The 17,176-nt window shown below is 42.9% G+C and overlaps 1 protein-coding gene across 1 annotated transcript in view; it reads right to left on the reverse strand.

Moving 5' to 3' along the window:
- Positions 1 to 2,409: 2,409 nt before the first annotated feature.
- LOC124152493 (nose resistant to fluoxetine protein 6-like) overlaps positions 2,410 to 17,176 on the reverse strand; it is a 30,375-nt gene continuing 15,608 nt past the window's right edge. Inside the window, exons 5-15 of the mRNA XM_046525438.2 lie at positions 16,608 to 16,966; positions 14,979 to 15,161; positions 13,398 to 13,491; positions 12,809 to 12,904; positions 11,438 to 11,603; positions 10,751 to 10,830; positions 10,438 to 10,536; positions 9,585 to 9,711; positions 7,733 to 7,925; positions 6,093 to 6,235; positions 2,410 to 5,224 (exon numbers count right to left, since the gene is read on the reverse strand). Of these exons, the coding sequence (XP_046381394.2) occupies positions 5,099 to 5,224; positions 6,093 to 6,235; positions 7,733 to 7,925; positions 9,585 to 9,711; positions 10,438 to 10,536; positions 10,751 to 10,830; positions 11,438 to 11,603; positions 12,809 to 12,904; positions 13,398 to 13,491; positions 14,979 to 15,161; positions 16,608 to 16,966 (1,666 nt within the window). The 3' untranslated portion in view covers positions 2,410 to 5,098. The remainder of the gene's footprint in view (positions 5,225 to 6,092; positions 6,236 to 7,732; positions 7,926 to 9,584; positions 9,712 to 10,437; positions 10,537 to 10,750; positions 10,831 to 11,437; positions 11,604 to 12,808; positions 12,905 to 13,397; positions 13,492 to 14,978; positions 15,162 to 16,607; positions 16,967 to 17,176) is intronic.

Consider the following 17,176-nt stretch of genomic DNA (forward strand, 5'->3'; position numbering starts at 1 on the left):
TACATGAGTCTTTTATCTGTTGCAAACCGAAATTGTTTCAGATTTGGTAAAAAACATAACTTTGCATTAAATCTTATTAAATGTCACGGGAACTTTTGTTGTTCAGTATATAAGGTACCTATTTACATAATTTAATGACACCATTTGGGATACTGTAAGACTTGGACTTGGAAGACGCGTGGTGGTGGTTGTAGTGGTGGTGGTGACGGTGGTGGTGGTGACGGTGGTGGTGGTGGTGGTGGTTGTAGTAGTGGTAATAATATTAGGTTCAGTGTTGTCCACACGTCTTCCAAACCTTACAATTACAGTATCCCAAATCCTGTTATTCAATCATGTAAATAGTGTCAAGTCCCTGTGTCGTGTATCGTGTCTCGAGACATCCATTTGAAGCGCTCTTAAAATCACCCCGGGCGTCTGACAGCCTGACGTGGCAGTGCGGTCAACATGCTCAAAACGTTGTTAATGACCGCTGAAGGCATGGGGCTTGCTGTATTAGAAGAAGTAATACATTGAGCATATGTTTCCCAAACTGATGTGATGTCAGTAACCAACAAGAGCACATTACTTTTCTTTTTAAGGTAACCAGAGGCAATTTGGTTTACAATTCTACTTCAAAGGGCACGTGACCTGAGAAGATCCGGGGTAGAATAGGTCTTCAGCAACCTATGCTTGCCGTAAAAGACGACTATGCTTGTCGTAAGAGGCAACTAACGGGATCGGGTGGTCAGGCTCGCTGACTTGGTTGATGCATGTCATCGACCCCAATTGCGTGGATCGATGCTCATGATATCAATCACTGGATTGTCTGGTCGAGAGTCGATTATTTACAGACCGCCGCCATATAGCTGGAATATTGCTGCGTGCGGCGTTAAACAACCAACCAACCAACCAACCACAGGGCATGTGTTTTCACAATCCAGACATGGTGTGATATGTTGTCATTACTGTTGAGACTGAATTGCTGAAAACGTTATTCATATAATGGTGGCTGGAGTCATGGAGCATCACTAGATGTTATGTATTGAGTATGTGTTCACCCAAACTGAAAGTGGTGCCGTTAAACCGGAAATGCATATTTCTCTCTCATTACTTTTGTCACCACTCCCCCTTCAGTAAACCTGCAAGAAGACTCGTCCCCCCTATCAACGAATGCTATGTGCGAAAAATGGATTACGCGTATATCTTAAAGAATCAACGAATCCCTCAGGAATAACTTATGATTTTGCATATGTCTTGCATCTAAAGAAATACTAGTATCCAAGATACAGTTTTATGTGTTCAACAATCCTGCATAATACCGTCAGTCCCCTTGTGTTTAAATAGCAACTGGAATACTTATGCTATATGTTGAAAATATACGTGAATTATTAAGCAACGAGTTGACAATTCTTTCACCTATGCCCTTTTTTCGCTTAGACGGAACCCAGTCGCAAAAACGGCCACGAGTGGGCCCTGAAGAACGCGAGTTAGTCACGAATGCTCTCATTAATGTATTCAGAGGCATTTTTATTTATCAGAGGTCATGTTATGTAACAAATTGGTGTCTTTATACCAGAAGTGATGTCATAAGACTGGAAGTGACATCAGACTGGACACTTTGGCTGCAATAAGATGTCATTAGACCGGAAGTGATGTCCTAAGATCGGAAGTGATCTATTTACACGGGAAGTGATGTAGTTAGACCGGAAGTGATGTCGTAAGACCCAAATTGATGTCATTACACAGGAAGTGATGTCATAGGACCAGAAGTGGTGTCATTAGACCAGTATTGATCTCATTTCACTGAAAGTAATGTCAATAAACCGGACAATATGGCATTGGTGTTCAGAAAAAAAATGCAGTCCAGAATATATCTCACAAATGTTCTCTAATTCGCCCCAGTGCCGGTGGCCTGTGTCGCTTCATGATGAACTTGTCCTGAGGTGTCGGAAACGTGGAACGAAATGAGGACCTGGGCGGTCCCATTGTATAGCCTGGCTGAGTGTATGGCATCAACGGCGTGAAACCTTGATCATGTCGTCAACTTCTGGTTTTCCCGACCTTGAATCGATCACAGGCCGCCGTGATGCAACTGGTCTTTTAGATCGTAAAAGGCGACTAACGGAATCGGGTGGTCAGGCTCACTGACTTGGTTGATGCACGTCATCGTATCCCAATTGTGTGGATCGATGTTCATGATGTCAATCACTAGATTGTCTGGTTACAGACTCGATTATTTCCAGACCGCCGTCATATAGCTGGAATATTTGCTGAGTGCGGCGTTAAACAACAAGCCATCCAACTCATGAACTCAAGCACTCACTGACTTGAGAGGCGGTTACAGTTTATTTCATAATTACAAATATGTGTTGAAGTTAATGAACAGTACATGTGTTGGATCTACTCGCGAAAAAAACACAGAAATAACAGTTTATCTTCGGGTTTTTTATTAGTTAATTGAAGATGGGAATAAGCATGTTTCATTTGCACAAAGCGACTTCAGTATCTCCTGATACTTTTTACATGTACATGCAACAGCTGTAAGTTCGCTTTGTGCAAAGGGTCAAAACATAAGAAAACACATTTCTATATACAAAGAATCACAACAATGATATTTTATGTTTAATATATCATTAATAAATTCTGAAGCACTAAAAGCAAAATGTTTTCCTAATCAGTGGTGAAGTTTTCCATGAACACAAGCGTGTTTTTTGTTAGGTTTACATCCGGACATAATCAATACTTACATCGAATTGCATGTACAACAATTAATACTTTGAAGAATAAAGACATGTTTTATTGTACAGATTATTATTGAAACCCCTCAAAACTATTATTTACAGAAGTAAAAAATATCACATTTGTATATAAATATATCAAATTTTGAAATATAATATCCCTATTTTTGAAATATAGAGATCGATAACACGACGTCACATGCACAAGGGTGAATCAAATATCACAGCGAGTACGACACATGTACATACAACATATAACAGTAAATCTATAATACTATAACAGTACTTAAAGTGACTTTCAGATATATTGTAAACATCTAAATCAAGTTCATTTTTTGCTCTCACCTCCCATCACGCGTAACCGTGGTTGGCTTGCAAACTACAGCATATATTAAATGATTACAAATCAATATACCCTGCAGATTTGCGTCATGAAAGCTACCAGTTTCAAATGTTCTTCTGTGTTTTTAGAGTTGTATTATGTATGTTAGTGTAACTACGACGTTATTTAACTGAAATACTGTTCAAAGCGGCGTTAAACCCTACCCACTGTCAGTTTAATAAACAAACAAACAAACAAACAAAACAAACTCCCTCACCAAAACTAACAACAAAACCTATAATTTATTTTGTGTTCTTTGTCCTTTTTCGTTATAATAATTTTTCACACTTTACTGAAAGAAAGAAGGGGAAACTTAAACTGTAAAACTGGGCGCAAAATGTCCTTAAGATCGGATCTCTAGGTTTGGTTGTGTCAAAGGTTTCATTGATCGGATCGAACTACCTTGTGGTGGTCAAATTTTTTAACTTCGGATCCTAGTTATCGGTCGACGGAAAGCTTGCCTACGAGGTCTAAAAGTTCGGATGCCTTAGAAAATCCGAATTAATGTACAAGCTTACGAGATGGACGACGAAAGTACTGACTAAAAGGCAAGGCAAGGAGGATCCGAACATTCTGCCAACTGGCGTCTTTGGAAGGTTTGTTGCTTCTACAAAACACGCACAACGTGTGGTTTAAGGGTTCGGCACCAAGGATTACCGTGTATACGCGACAATGCAAACGAGAGCAAAAGCGGGCTGACATGAAGGGGATCCGAAATTAAAGTGGCAGATGCGCACGACAACGTTTATTGACAGAGATCCCAATTATTATTATCATTTTTTTTTAAGAACCGTGATAAAATCGTCCACAAACGGCCTGAGTGGACAAATGATTTTCTCAAGTTTTTTTCCCGGGAAGAGTCTGAAGCGGAAATAAGTGTCCATTCACATCTCAAATAGAGCAGAATGTTCGTGGCTAAATCGCGAAAGAACGTGGGAGTTTCCCCATTTTCGTCGGTATTCCTATTGTACATGAATTTTCCATGTTGATGTGCCTTCCGATGGCTTTAAAATCCTGTTTTTATAAAACACATTTCACCGATTAGTCTTCATCGCCTGCGACATTCAGACAGCTGTTAAACCGAGTGTCATATAAGAATAGCTGGAAGCATGCGTAAAATAGTAATACGGGGATCGAAATCGCGCGCGTAATTCTTTTTGAAGCCGGCTCGATCATTTCTGTTAATCCTCTGAAAAACATATTTTCGAATTTTAATTTTAATTGAACCAAAAGATTTGCAAAGAAATAGTTGCAAATTACTCTTATTTGTATTAAAAACAAAATTATTTATGATTTTTAATCAACTCAATAAAAAACCTTCCTAAACGTTTCATGGTTCAACTCAATAAAAACTTCCCTAAACGCTTCATGGTTAAACTCTGGTTGTTCAAGTTAAAGAACCTCTTTTGTCAAATATGGTTCAAATTCAGCATTGTCAGGCAGATTTTTTTGGTTTCGATTGTGCAATAATTAAACTTTCGATGAATAATTGTACAGGATATGCATTTGATATTTTCCAACAGTTGATGTCCACAATATCGGGTTTCACACAAACAAACAAACAAACAAACAAACAGAAACATTGTTAAAAAAAACATGCAAAGAAAACGACGAAGAATTCTTCAGATCACTATATCTATACATAGAAACGGGTCATACTCATGTGCACAAGTTACGCAACGTGTAACAACATGGCCCAAACCCTAAACACTGACCTTTGTTTTTGTTTCTTGTTCTGTAACTGGGTCAGTGTGACACATAACTAAGTACTCATGTTTGAAATCTACAGTTACTTCAAACTACAACATAGGTTCGACTGGCCATTATCGTTTATCACAATATGCAGGGATTTTTGTATGTTATGATACAAGTTTAAAATATGCCACGCGACGATTATCAAATAAATAGTGTCATTCGTCATCGTAATTCACATACAGTACGCGTTCTATGCTTGGTTGAAATTCCAAGGCAGGTGTAATTTGACCAATGAAATGCATTATTAGCTTGAATGGCCGCCTCGCCGGAAGAGGATCTTCTCCAGTGTGAGGAACGGTGCTTCAAAAATGCTGGAGAAGAAGAACGCCGCCAGGTAGGTACAGACCACGTGACCCATGTACAGGTAGGCCTGAAACACAATTGATATCACGTGATACGTTAATGTAAACGCACAATCAATGACAAAAATAACCAACTCCAAAAACAACGTGACGTAAATGAGAATATGTTGTTGACTTTGTTTAATACAGACATAATCACAGTGCTGAAAGCCCTTGACATATGAGAAAGGTCAAGGGTCGTATATCTGAAGATTTTATGTTTGACACTCTATGATCTTACAATTGCAACATGTCCCTACAACATTTCCCCATAAGATCATATAAGTCATAACAAAACCACGCAGCCTAACGGTCAGTGTGTTGAAGATCCAGGTTCGAATCCCTAATGGTACGTCAAGCTAGATATAGACATGCTGCAGCAGCTGGTTATACGACTGCTTCCACGACTACGACCCCGTCTGTAATGCTGCTACTGTTGTGGCGCCGTATGTTGTTACACTGACACAAGTTCTCATAGCTCACCTGCTACGAGCACGGCTACCAGTCCCTTACTACTACTACTACTACTACTACTACTACTACTACTACTACTACTACTACCACTACTACTACTACTTTTTACCAGTGCTTCAATAGGTCTTCAGCAACCCATGCTTGTTGTAAGAGGCTACTATGCTTGTTCTAAAAGGCGCCAGAGGCGACTAACGGGATCGGTGGTAAGACTCGCTGACTTGGTTGATGCATGCAGTTGCGTGGATCGATGCTCATGATGCCAATCACTGGATTGTCTGGTCCAGACTCGATTATTTACAGAACGGAATATTGCTGAGTGCGGCGTTAAACAAATAACAAACAAACAAAATCGATAACTGTAGCTTCTACTACCACCGACGTTGCTGCAGCTACTGTCAACATAACACACTATGGGACACTCACGATGTCGTAGTCGCTGATGTAGATGAGGGACTTTTTGCCGAAGACATAGATGATCATCATTACGGGGTGGAGGAGGTAAGCGGCATACGTCAGCCTCGACAGCGGGATGAGGCCGCTGAAGGACAGGATGTTGTTGATGATGCCTGCAACCGGAAGCAGATGATGTCACGGCAATCTTGACATTGGTGTATTGGATATCGATCGACATAGAAATTAATACAAGGTCTCTCACAGATCTTAGGTGTCTATCAGTCTGCTGAAACCCCCGAGCAAGGGTACCGTGCTGATAAACCTTGATATCCGTGAAGATCCGGGGTAGAATAGGTCTCTAGCAACCCATGCTTGCCGTAAAAGGTGACTATGTTTGTCGTAAGAGGCGACTAGCGGGATCAGGTGGTCAGGCTCTGTGACTGGGAGTCACCGTTTCCTCTTACATTGCCATTAACAAAGACTTTTGTAAGGGTAGCAGTATCGCCAACATCTCTTTGTTGTGCCGGACCAGAGCCTAAATTGAGTATCTTTTGTTCCTAATTTGTCCCATGCAAGAAAATTAAAATACAGATTAAGCATTTCTATATTTGAGATGTTCTCAATGGTGTATTTTAGGTTTGGGGCATTATGACGTCTTACTGATGACCTCTCCAGGGCCCACTTGCACAAAGCGATCTTAGCGCTAAGATTATCTTAACCCCATACTTTAACATAGGCTTACAGTGTGACGTCATCCATTGTTTATGACGTTAACAAGGTGAAGTTATTGTCGCAATAGTCTTTCTTTGTTTGATTGACAAAACATTTTTTTCGGTTTTTTGTCCAGGGGATAATATAACAGAATGACCTCCACGAAACTATGAATTGCGAGTTATCTGTCCCTCTGGAGCCTCTGGAGCCTAGGGCCCGGGGCTCAGAATACATTCACTCTGGACAAATACTTCAAAATTCCTTGAAACCCGTTTGTCATATTTGTTATTCTCTAACTTTGCTAATGAGTTATGCCCCCGTTACACAAAGCGATCTTAGCTTCGACAATGGCAAGTGAGTTACGACAGGCGTAGCACTAAGGGTGAGTGAGTATGGTGTTAAGCAATATTCCAGCAATATCACGGCGGCGGACACCAGAAATGGGCTTCACACATTGTACCCATATGGGGAATCGAACCCGGGTCTTCGGCGTGACTAGCGAACGCTTTAACCACTTGGCTACTCCACCGCCCCCGTGGTAAGATCGCTTAATGAAACGGACCAGAACTCATCAGAGTGCACGATAATGTGGACGTCTGAGGAACGTCAGTCTCTCACCCCGATCCTTGAGTCCACTTCAAGTCTAGAATGATTTGTCAAGTCTAGATTGCCTCAGCGGCCTGGGCTCCATTTGGATTATATATAATTATTTTTTAAATTTTGTACATTTATTTATATATATAAGATAACTTTATTTCTGGGACTACATGTCAGCCTAAAGGAACGTGAAGGCCGAAGGTTACGACGCCTTACGTCACATCCGCTATGCGCAGGGGTCAGTCCGCATTTGTTATAAAGCTGCAATATGCTGACTGAAGAGTGAAAACAACAAACACTCCGTGTTCCAGTTTCTGAGAGGATATTGCGAAGATGATATTGGTCTAGTAGTCAATACGTACCCCCTTTTCCATTGTGACAAGCGTAGACGATCCAGGCAACACACATCGCCCACAGGGGTCTCCCAAACGATTCATAAATTGACGTTCCCCACCTCGGCCATGGGTCCTTGCCTTCCGCACGGTAGTCATACGTCACGTAGCACAACGTCAAACCAACAGCGAACGTCAGAATCCAGCCAATCAGAGCTTTCGTCTACAAAACAAAAACAAAATATGTCATACACATGACGGAGTGTAAAATAGTCCATAGTACGTTGTATGATTTTCAGGATAAAACGTTAGGCACCACGACGTATTGGCGAAATCATGAGATTCAACAGACTGGGATTGATTTCTCTTACTTAGACCATGTTATGATTGATGTATAATTTCACTATAAACTTTGCATAATGACCAATAGTTGCGTCAGTTTTACTTGTTTTACAGTTACGGAGTTGGGCAAATTTAACCTCCGAGAGTTTTTAACGGTCTCATTTCATCAGCTGACAACTTCGGGCTTTCTTCCCACATTAAGCTGACACACTGTGATATAACTGGAATAATGTTCAAAGCGGTGTTAAACGCAAATCAGTCACTCGCTCACCCACTTTTTATATAAGAAAGCTGCTTCGTTTGAAAACACAGTTTTCTAATTTCGCGAACAGCAGTTGCCACCACCGATTTTCAGTGATCAATTCATATATAATTTTCACGTTATTTTGCCTTTTGCGCCCATTGGAATTTGTTTCGACGGATGATTGAGACTGGTTATTCTCTGGTGCTGACGTTTTATACTGACATTGAACACATCACATTTTCAAACTACATTATTCGGGTACACTCATCTTCCCGAGACAAGAGAGTTAACCGACTGTAAAAGTCCAGTTTCCACCCTTGCCGAACTAGGCTGGAATTCCTGTGCGCCGCCAGTGGTTTTTACGAGTTATGTCCCTTCTAAACCTCTCCTATGGACCAATCAGATTCCACCTCTCGTGTCACTTGCACTTGCTTCAAACAAAATGGCGGCGCCCAGTCAAGACGATCTGATCGATAATCAAGATCTATATTGTGATAAAACGGGCCTTACATCGCGAAGGGGCATCAAATCACGTGAGCACCTTGATTAAAATCATGAACAGATTTGGAAAATACCTGTTGACAAGGAGCTGGCAGTGCACATGTTTTGCAAATCCTGCAATCGACCGAAATCAGCACGACAGTTTACAAACCGGATTCCAATTTCGTTGCACGATTTTGATTGGACTATGCATAGACTCGTTAGCCCAGCCAAAATGTAACTCCATAATACCAGCTTAGTTCGGCAAGGGTGGAAACTGGACTTTTATAGTCAGTTAACTCCCTTGCCTCGGGAAGATGAGGTACACTATGGTGTGATAAGAACTGTTTTAATGTGTACGATTAGTGTACCCAACTCACTCACACTCATCAGCTGACTAAAATACAAACACGTCAATACTGCAAATATAGTAGATTGTTTTCACGTGTGTTTTGACACTGTCCGTATCCATGACTCTCATGATTGTGAGACAAACTTGGCGTCGCGCCACTCTGGAATACTGTGACCTCGTGATACAATACGTGCTTCCGTGACAACTGAATCTGCCTCGTTAACCGATTAACAGGTTAACGGAGAAAAACAACCAACTCGAAATTGTTCTGATAATTTATGATTAAAAAAAATACATAATTACTGCGGTACTTATTTCGCCAATCCAAATGGCCCGTTTTGTTCAAATTTGGAATTGAAAAAGAAACGATTCTTTTCAATAAGGTATTCAGTTTAAGTCCGCGAGATATCCGGTACCCGATCCAATCAAATCATTTAAAAGTGCTCAACCAATCAGATGCTTACGTTCGACAGCGACCCTTTCTTGCTCTTGAACATGATGTAGCCAAGGAGGATGCCGACGCAGTAGGCGGCGACGCGAGTCCAGGGGACGATGTACACGTCCGCCCAGTAGTGGGGATTCTCCTTCATCCTGTAAGCCAATGAAAACATGCCACGTCATTACCGATTCAAAAAAATATATTAATGGCGTTGACGTTTTTAATTTACTCATCTTCTCAACGCAGAATATTCATGTTTGTATCAGCGACTGGTATGATTTTTGTATTAACAATACATTCATATTGACTGAGAGTCAGCACTGACAGTGATGATCAACAAAATAGTTCTGATCATATTCCAAATATCTCCAGTTTAACTGTTGATACTTTCCCCCCATGTTTTTGATGTCATTAGGTGGCGGTTGGGTAGCCCAATGGTTAATATGTCCCTTGGGTCCGGGGTCGATCCTTATTCGTATCTGATTTATAAGTACAGTTTTATCGTTGTATACGACCCTAGAAGATCCGGGGTAGAATAGGTCTTCAACAACCCATGCTTGCTGTAAAAGGTGACTGTGGTTGTCGTAAGAGGCGACTAACGGCATCGGGTGGTAAGGTTCGCTGACTTGGTTGATGCATGTCATCGATCCCAACTGCGTGGATCGATGCTCATAATATTAATCACTGGATTGTCTGGTCAAGACTTGATTATTTACATACCGCAGTCATATAGCTGGAATATTGCTGAGTGCGGCGTTGAACAACCAACCAACCAACTAATCGTTGTACACTCCAACGTTGGTTCAAACTTGAGATGTATTAATACTCTTTAGATTAGTTTTGGTCAGCATAGTGAAATTTAGTTCACCATAGCTCACCTGAACATGTCTCCGCCGAACTTGTATTCCTTCGCGAAGGAAGAGGCAACGCCTGCACACATCATCATGACGGTTGCCAGGATACCAACGACGGGGATGCTGTGGTAACAGAGATAACATTGTAGAGGATATTTGCCTGATGTTTATTTCATCAATTTATAACAACACTGATATACTATATATAGATATATAGTTTGGCATCATGTCATTTGTTGAATTTTGCTCACTCTTCCCCCCAAATATTATTGATCCCTAACTTTTTTTATCAGTATATTTCATGAGTGACGTACCCATTGTCTCGCTGACTACTCACCGATGCAGGAGGAAGATGAAGAATGGGGAGATGATGTAGAACTGCATGTCATCTGCCAGGTACCACGACCACCCCATGCACTGTGGGAGGGAAATGTCATATACAGTACCTGACATAAGTATGTTCCCCTGACCAAGAATAATAGTAAGATTTGCGTTGTTATTTAACATCACACTCAACAATATTTCAGCTATATCACAGCGGTCTGTAAATAGTCGAGTCTGGACCAGACACTCCAGTGATCGACATCAATCTCCATAATAGGGAAACGATGACATGCATCAACCAAGTCAGCGAGCCTGACCATCCGATCCCGTTAGTCGCCTCTTACGAATTAACATTATGAATACTCTTCCAGAATCCAATGATTCACCCCAAAATGACACATTTGTCTGTCAGCGCAACAGCTGTGCATATCAACATGGGCACAACGTGACCCTGGTCATTCTCTGCTGTTGGCGTCGTAGCAAGACAGAAATAATGCTCCTTAACTCGAACATATCGTGAAAAGACCATAAGCGTTTGAGGTTCTGGCAGATCATGCCGGTATCATCGATATTCTATTTGCTCGAACTATGGATATCTCGATATACATTTCCGATGACCCGGAAGGTTTCGACAAATCCAGCTCGATTGTTACTGTACGTAAAGGAGGCCCTGGTGCCCAAGGGTCGGGCCGACACCCACCTGGTCGTCGACGTGAACGAGGTTGTTGACGTAGAGGAGGTTGGTCCACCAGACCTGCTTGCAGTTGTCCGCGGCCGCTAACTCCGCCGGCCACAGAGGCCCCTCCCCCAAGTAACGGTACAGACACGAGAACGTCATCATGACGATCATGTAGACGGGCGTCAGACTAAAACAGACATGGTGTCAGCATCGATTACTCAAATGTCAATATCAACACCACAATTACTAACAATAATGTGAATTGTCGACATTGTCAACACCAACAACGCAGTTGTTACCACTGATAACATATTCGTTAATTCTGAAGCCAATAACCAACATTGATGATAAGATTCTTAACACCAACAACGCAATTGTCAACACTGATAACTTTATACGTTAACTTTAAAGCCAATAACCAACATTGATGATAAGATTGTTAACACCAACAACGCAATTGTCACCACAGATAACATATTCGTTAACTTTGAAGCCAATAACCAACATTGATGATAAGATTGTTAACACCAACAACGCAATTGTCACCACAGATAAAATATTCGTTAACTTTGAAGCCAATAACCAACATTGATGATAAGATTGTTAACACCAACAACGCAGTTGTCACCACAGATAACATATTCGTTAACTTTGAAGCCAATAACCAACATTGATGATAAGATTGTTAACACCTACAACGCAACTGCAACAGCGACATCAATAACATTTGCCATCGTTGGTTTGACAATTGTTGACATTGGTGAAATAGTTGTCAACATAAAAGTCCAACATTGGTGTCATAATTCTAAACATCGCTGATATAGCTTGGAATTGGTAACATTTCAAACGTCCGGCTAACGCGGTCAGTCCCAAATGAAATTTCCGGGCATCGAATAATCGACAATATCCGCATATATGAAAACATAATGATTATCGACATTGTAAAATACAGAAGTTTTTTATCAGTAATTTTCCGTAGTTTTCAGAGTTGTTCTGATATCAAACCTTGTACTTAATTTATGTGGTATCAATTTCGCAAATCCGAATGGAACAAGTGTATCAAATTTTGGATTGCGAAAAACAAAAACGAAACATACTTATTCCACTTAACAACGTTTTCAGCCAAACAAATTGCAGCATACATTTTCTTTCGCATTACAACAGTCTTTGTTGTTTTTTGGTTGAGGGATTTTAATATTAAAACCACAGGGTCAGTGTTGCAACTCTTTCCGGTCAAGATTGTTTAATAATGTAATGTTGTTTTAATTATTTCTTGAATAACAAGTATAGGCGAAGCTTCACATCCACATGCACCATCTGTCTGTGTACTGTGGTGCTCTAGCGATGCAATACAATAAACTGAAGGATTTGGACATGAAAATACCCGCCTACCGCCAGTATCTGTGGAAGTAGAACATTCCAGCGTAGCCACAGTTGACGGGCCTCTTCTTCACATCCTTCAGGGTCAGAAAGCAGATCAGCAGACCGCTGGAGACAAGAAAATACGGTATACATAGCGGACTGAATACATTATTTTCAGGATTGCCTCCCCTTATAGCCCCGACTTTCAGTAACAGCAGACCAGCAGACCGCTGGAGACAACACAATACTTGTATACATGGCGGATTGAATACATCATTTTCAGGATTGCCTCCCCTCATTACCCTGCCCTTCAGAATATGGTTTCATGCCGGTAGCAGAGGTACTGTAAGTCCCCATGATCCCCAGTGAGGTGGCCTAACTTTGGTTACTGGTGGCCTATAGCCCGTGTTTTAAAACTGTATATATAATACTGTTATACTCAAATATGTTTCAGAAATTGTTTCTAAATATATTATTCTCAAATATGTTTCACAACTTGTTTATAAATAGAAAATTGCATTAATAACTCAATTGTAAATATATTAACTTGGTCTCGTCGCTATATGGCTGAAATAATTCCGATGCGACGTTAAATTTTAACTCACGCACTCATTCTAACCTTAGGAAGAAGAATGTGTCCACGGCGAAACCGGCAGCTTGGATGCCCTGGAAGGAAAAGCGCTTGAACAGCTTGTCAGCGTCAAGTAGGTTCTCTGGAATAGATAAACACATACACGTGTGTGAATATGTGGTGACGCAGTGTGAATTGCTCGTTGTAGTGTGCTACAGTCAACAGTATTCCAGCTATGTGAGGGCGGTATGTGCATATTCTAGTGGTTGACAGCATATGCAATTATCCACTACAAATATTTTTTTGATAGGATGTTTGCACAAAGCCGACTCCCCAACTCTTCGGGTTGCACCAAGCCGACTCCCCAACTCTCCGAGTTGCACCAAGCCGACTCCCCAACTCTTCGGGTTGCACCAAGCCGACTCCCCAACTCCCCGAGTTGCACCAAGCCGACTCCCCAACTCCCCGAGTTGCACCAAGCCGACTCCCCAACTCTCCGAGTTGCACCAAGCCGACTCCCCAACTCTTCGGGTTGCACCAAGCCGACTCCCAAAGTCTCCGAGTTGCACCAAGCCGACTCCCCAACTCTCCGAGTTGCACCAAGCCGACTCCCCAACTCTCCGAGTTGCACCAAACCGACTCCCAAACTCTCCGAGTTGCCCCAAGCCGACTCCCCAACTCTCCGAGTTGCACCAAACCGACTCCCCAACTCTCCGAGTTGCACCAAGCCGACTCCCCAACTCTCCGAGTTGCACCAAGCCGACTCCCCAACTCTTCGGGTTGCACCAAGCCGACTCCCCAACTCTCCGAGTTGCACCAAGCCGACTCCCAAAGTCTCCGAGTTGCACCAAGCCGACTCCCCAACTCTTCGGGTTGCACCAAGCCGACTCCCAAAGTCTCCGAGTTGCACCAAGCCGACTCCCCAACTCTTCGGGTTGCACCAAGCCGACTCCCCAACTCTCCGAGTTGCACCAAGCCGACTCCCAAAGTCTCCGAGTTGCACCAAGCCGACTCCCCAACTCTCCGAGTTGCACCAAGCCGACTCCCAAAGTCTCCGAGTTGCACCAAGCCGACTCCCAAACTCTCCGAGTTGCACCAAGCCGACTCCCCGACTCTTCGGGTTGCACCAAGCCGACTCCCAAAGTCTCCGAGTTGCACCAAGCAGACTCCCCAACTCTCCGAGTTGCACCAAGCCGACTCCCCAACTCTTCGGGTTGCACCAAGCCGACTCCCAAAGTCTCCGAGTTGCACCAAGCCGACTCCCCAACTCTCCGAGTTGCACCAAGCCGACTCCCAAAGTCTCCGAGTTGCACCAAGCCGACTCCCAAACTCTCCGAGTTGCACCAAGCCGACTCCCCAACTCTTCGGGTTGCACCAAGCCGACTCCCAAAGTCTCCGAGTTGCACCAAGCCGACTCCCCAACTCTCCGAGTTGCACCAAGCCGACTCCCCAACTCTTCGGGTTGCACCAAGCCGACTCCCAAAGTCTCCGAGTTGCACCAAGCCGACTCCCCAACTCTCCGAGTTGCACCAAGCCGACTCCCAAAGTCTCCGAGTTGCACCAAGCCGACTACCCAACTTTCCCTATTTTTCTGACAATCGACAACCATCCCTCCCTGACTGTACTCACCCGTGGTGGGGTTGTCTTGGACGGAGAGGATACCGTAGTTGTAGGTGTGGCCCAGGATGATCCACATGATACTGAAGAACCTGATGCCGTGCAGGCAGTGGATGGCGTTAGGATTCTTCGTCCCGTTTAAGATCTTGGGGATGTTTGTATACAGAGAGAAGGCCTTGATCAGCTGCTGACACACTGAAACATTGCGATACAAATATATTTGAAAATAGGTTGCGACAAATCCAGGGAATAAATCGTCAATATGTTGTGGCCTTATTTGGGAATTTGGGAATGAAATGAAACGGGCGATATCACAGAAGCTTTATGCATCGTAGTAATACCAGCACTCGCAGCCAGTTCTCCCGTGTGGCAAGTGAAGTCTTTAATCGCTAAGTTACCCCCATCTTCCCGAGGCAAGGGCGTTAACTGACTATAAAAGTCCAGTTTTCACCCTTGCCGAAATAGGCTGCAATTATGGAGTTATATTTCGGCTGGACTATGCATAGTCCAATCACATCGCGTAATGAAATCGACATCCGGTTGGTCAACTGCCGTGCAGATTTCGGCCAATTGCAGGATTTGCAATGCATGTGTACCGCCAACTCGGCGTCAGCAGTTGTTTTCCAAATCTTTTCTTTTTTTAATCCATGTCCTCACGTGATTTGATACACTTAGCGAAATAAGACCCTTTATTTTACGAAAACGATTTTGATTATCGATGAGATCGTTTTGACTGGGCGCCGCCATTTTGTATGAAACACATGCAAGTGATATGAGAGGTGGAATCTGATTGGTCAATAGATGGGACATAGAAGGGACATAACTCGTCATAGACACTGGTAGCGCTACGATCGATCCCAGATTTTCCAGCCTTGTTCGGCAAAGGTGTAAACTGGACTTTTACAGTCAGTTAACTCCCTTGCCTCGGGAAGATGAGTTTCCCCACCCGCTTGGTAATGCTTCAACAGATAATGAATGTGAGTGAGTTTGGTTTTACGACCCTTTTAACAGTATTTCAGTTATATCACGGCGTCCTCGGTGAATGTCAACGTGTGCCCTTTTCATATATAGAACTGTAGTCGTAGCGCTGCGAGTTTTTGTGTGATGGGGCCTTTTAACGAAACAATTTGGATATCAAAAGCTTAAAACTGCCTCATCAGAACAAATCAGCTAAAGTACAACGACTTCACGTATGTAAAAAAACGTACAACTTTGTGGATAACAAGTTCTGGTTGATAGAATATAGAATACTAGAAGTTGTTATCCATAAAGTTGTACGTAGTCTTACTTAAACGACTTCACGTATATAGTTTTTGAATATTGAGAGGGCGCCTAGTGATTAAGCGTTCGCTCGTCACGCCGAAGACCCGGGTTCGATTCCCGACATGGGTAAAATGTGTGAAGCCATTTCTGGTGTCCCCCGCCGTGATATTGCTGATATATTGTTAAAAGCGGCGTAAAACCATACTCACTCACTTGAATATTGAGATGACCATGTGCATACGCTTTATACTCAGCACCCCGTTCCACAAAGTGATCGTAGCGACACGTCGTAAGTCAATGTAAAAGTACGATAGTTGATGGAACGGACCCAGGTCGCTTGCGTTCCATTAAGGTCCGTATTTGCAAAGAGAGCAGTACCTGATTGTCTTGGCTTCGCCTGTGCTCTTGACGGCTTGGTGATCTTGACCTCAGCGACGTCCTTGAACTTCCTGGCTCCGCCATTGAGGTACTCCTCTCCCAGTTCACCCTTGTCGTTCTTGTGGGGGGTGTAGGCAGGGGGGAGCTCCCCAGCCGATTTTATCTCCATCACATTCTGGCTACTACCCTCATCCGGATCGGCCACGTAGCCACCGTTAACGTTGCCGTTGATTTTGCTCAGTTCGTAGCTGTTGTCGCTCTCAGCGTTGTCAGTTTTGATGTTGTCCTTAATCCAGTCGCCAACTCCATCCACAAGGGTGGAGCACACAACGACGGCAACGAACACCAGCAAGATAATGCTGTAAAAGAAAGATGTTTGAGTGAGTGAGTGAGTGAGTGAGTGAGTGATCGAGTGAGTGATCGAGTGAGTGAGTGAGTGAGTGTGTGAGTGAGTGAGTGATCGAGTGAGTGAGTGAGTGAGTGAGTGAGTGAGCGAGTGAAATGGGTTTGTCTATGTGATCACTTCTGTGACAACTTTGTCTTGTCTGCCTCTTTTAGTGAGTGAGTGA

Source organism: Haliotis rufescens, unplaced genomic scaffold (genome assembly GCF_023055435.1).
Source record: "Haliotis rufescens isolate VD_foot unplaced genomic scaffold, xgHalRufe1.0.p SCAF_13, whole genome shotgun sequence".
Taxonomy (NCBI): Eukaryota; Metazoa; Mollusca; class Gastropoda; order Lepetellida; family Haliotidae; genus Haliotis; species Haliotis rufescens.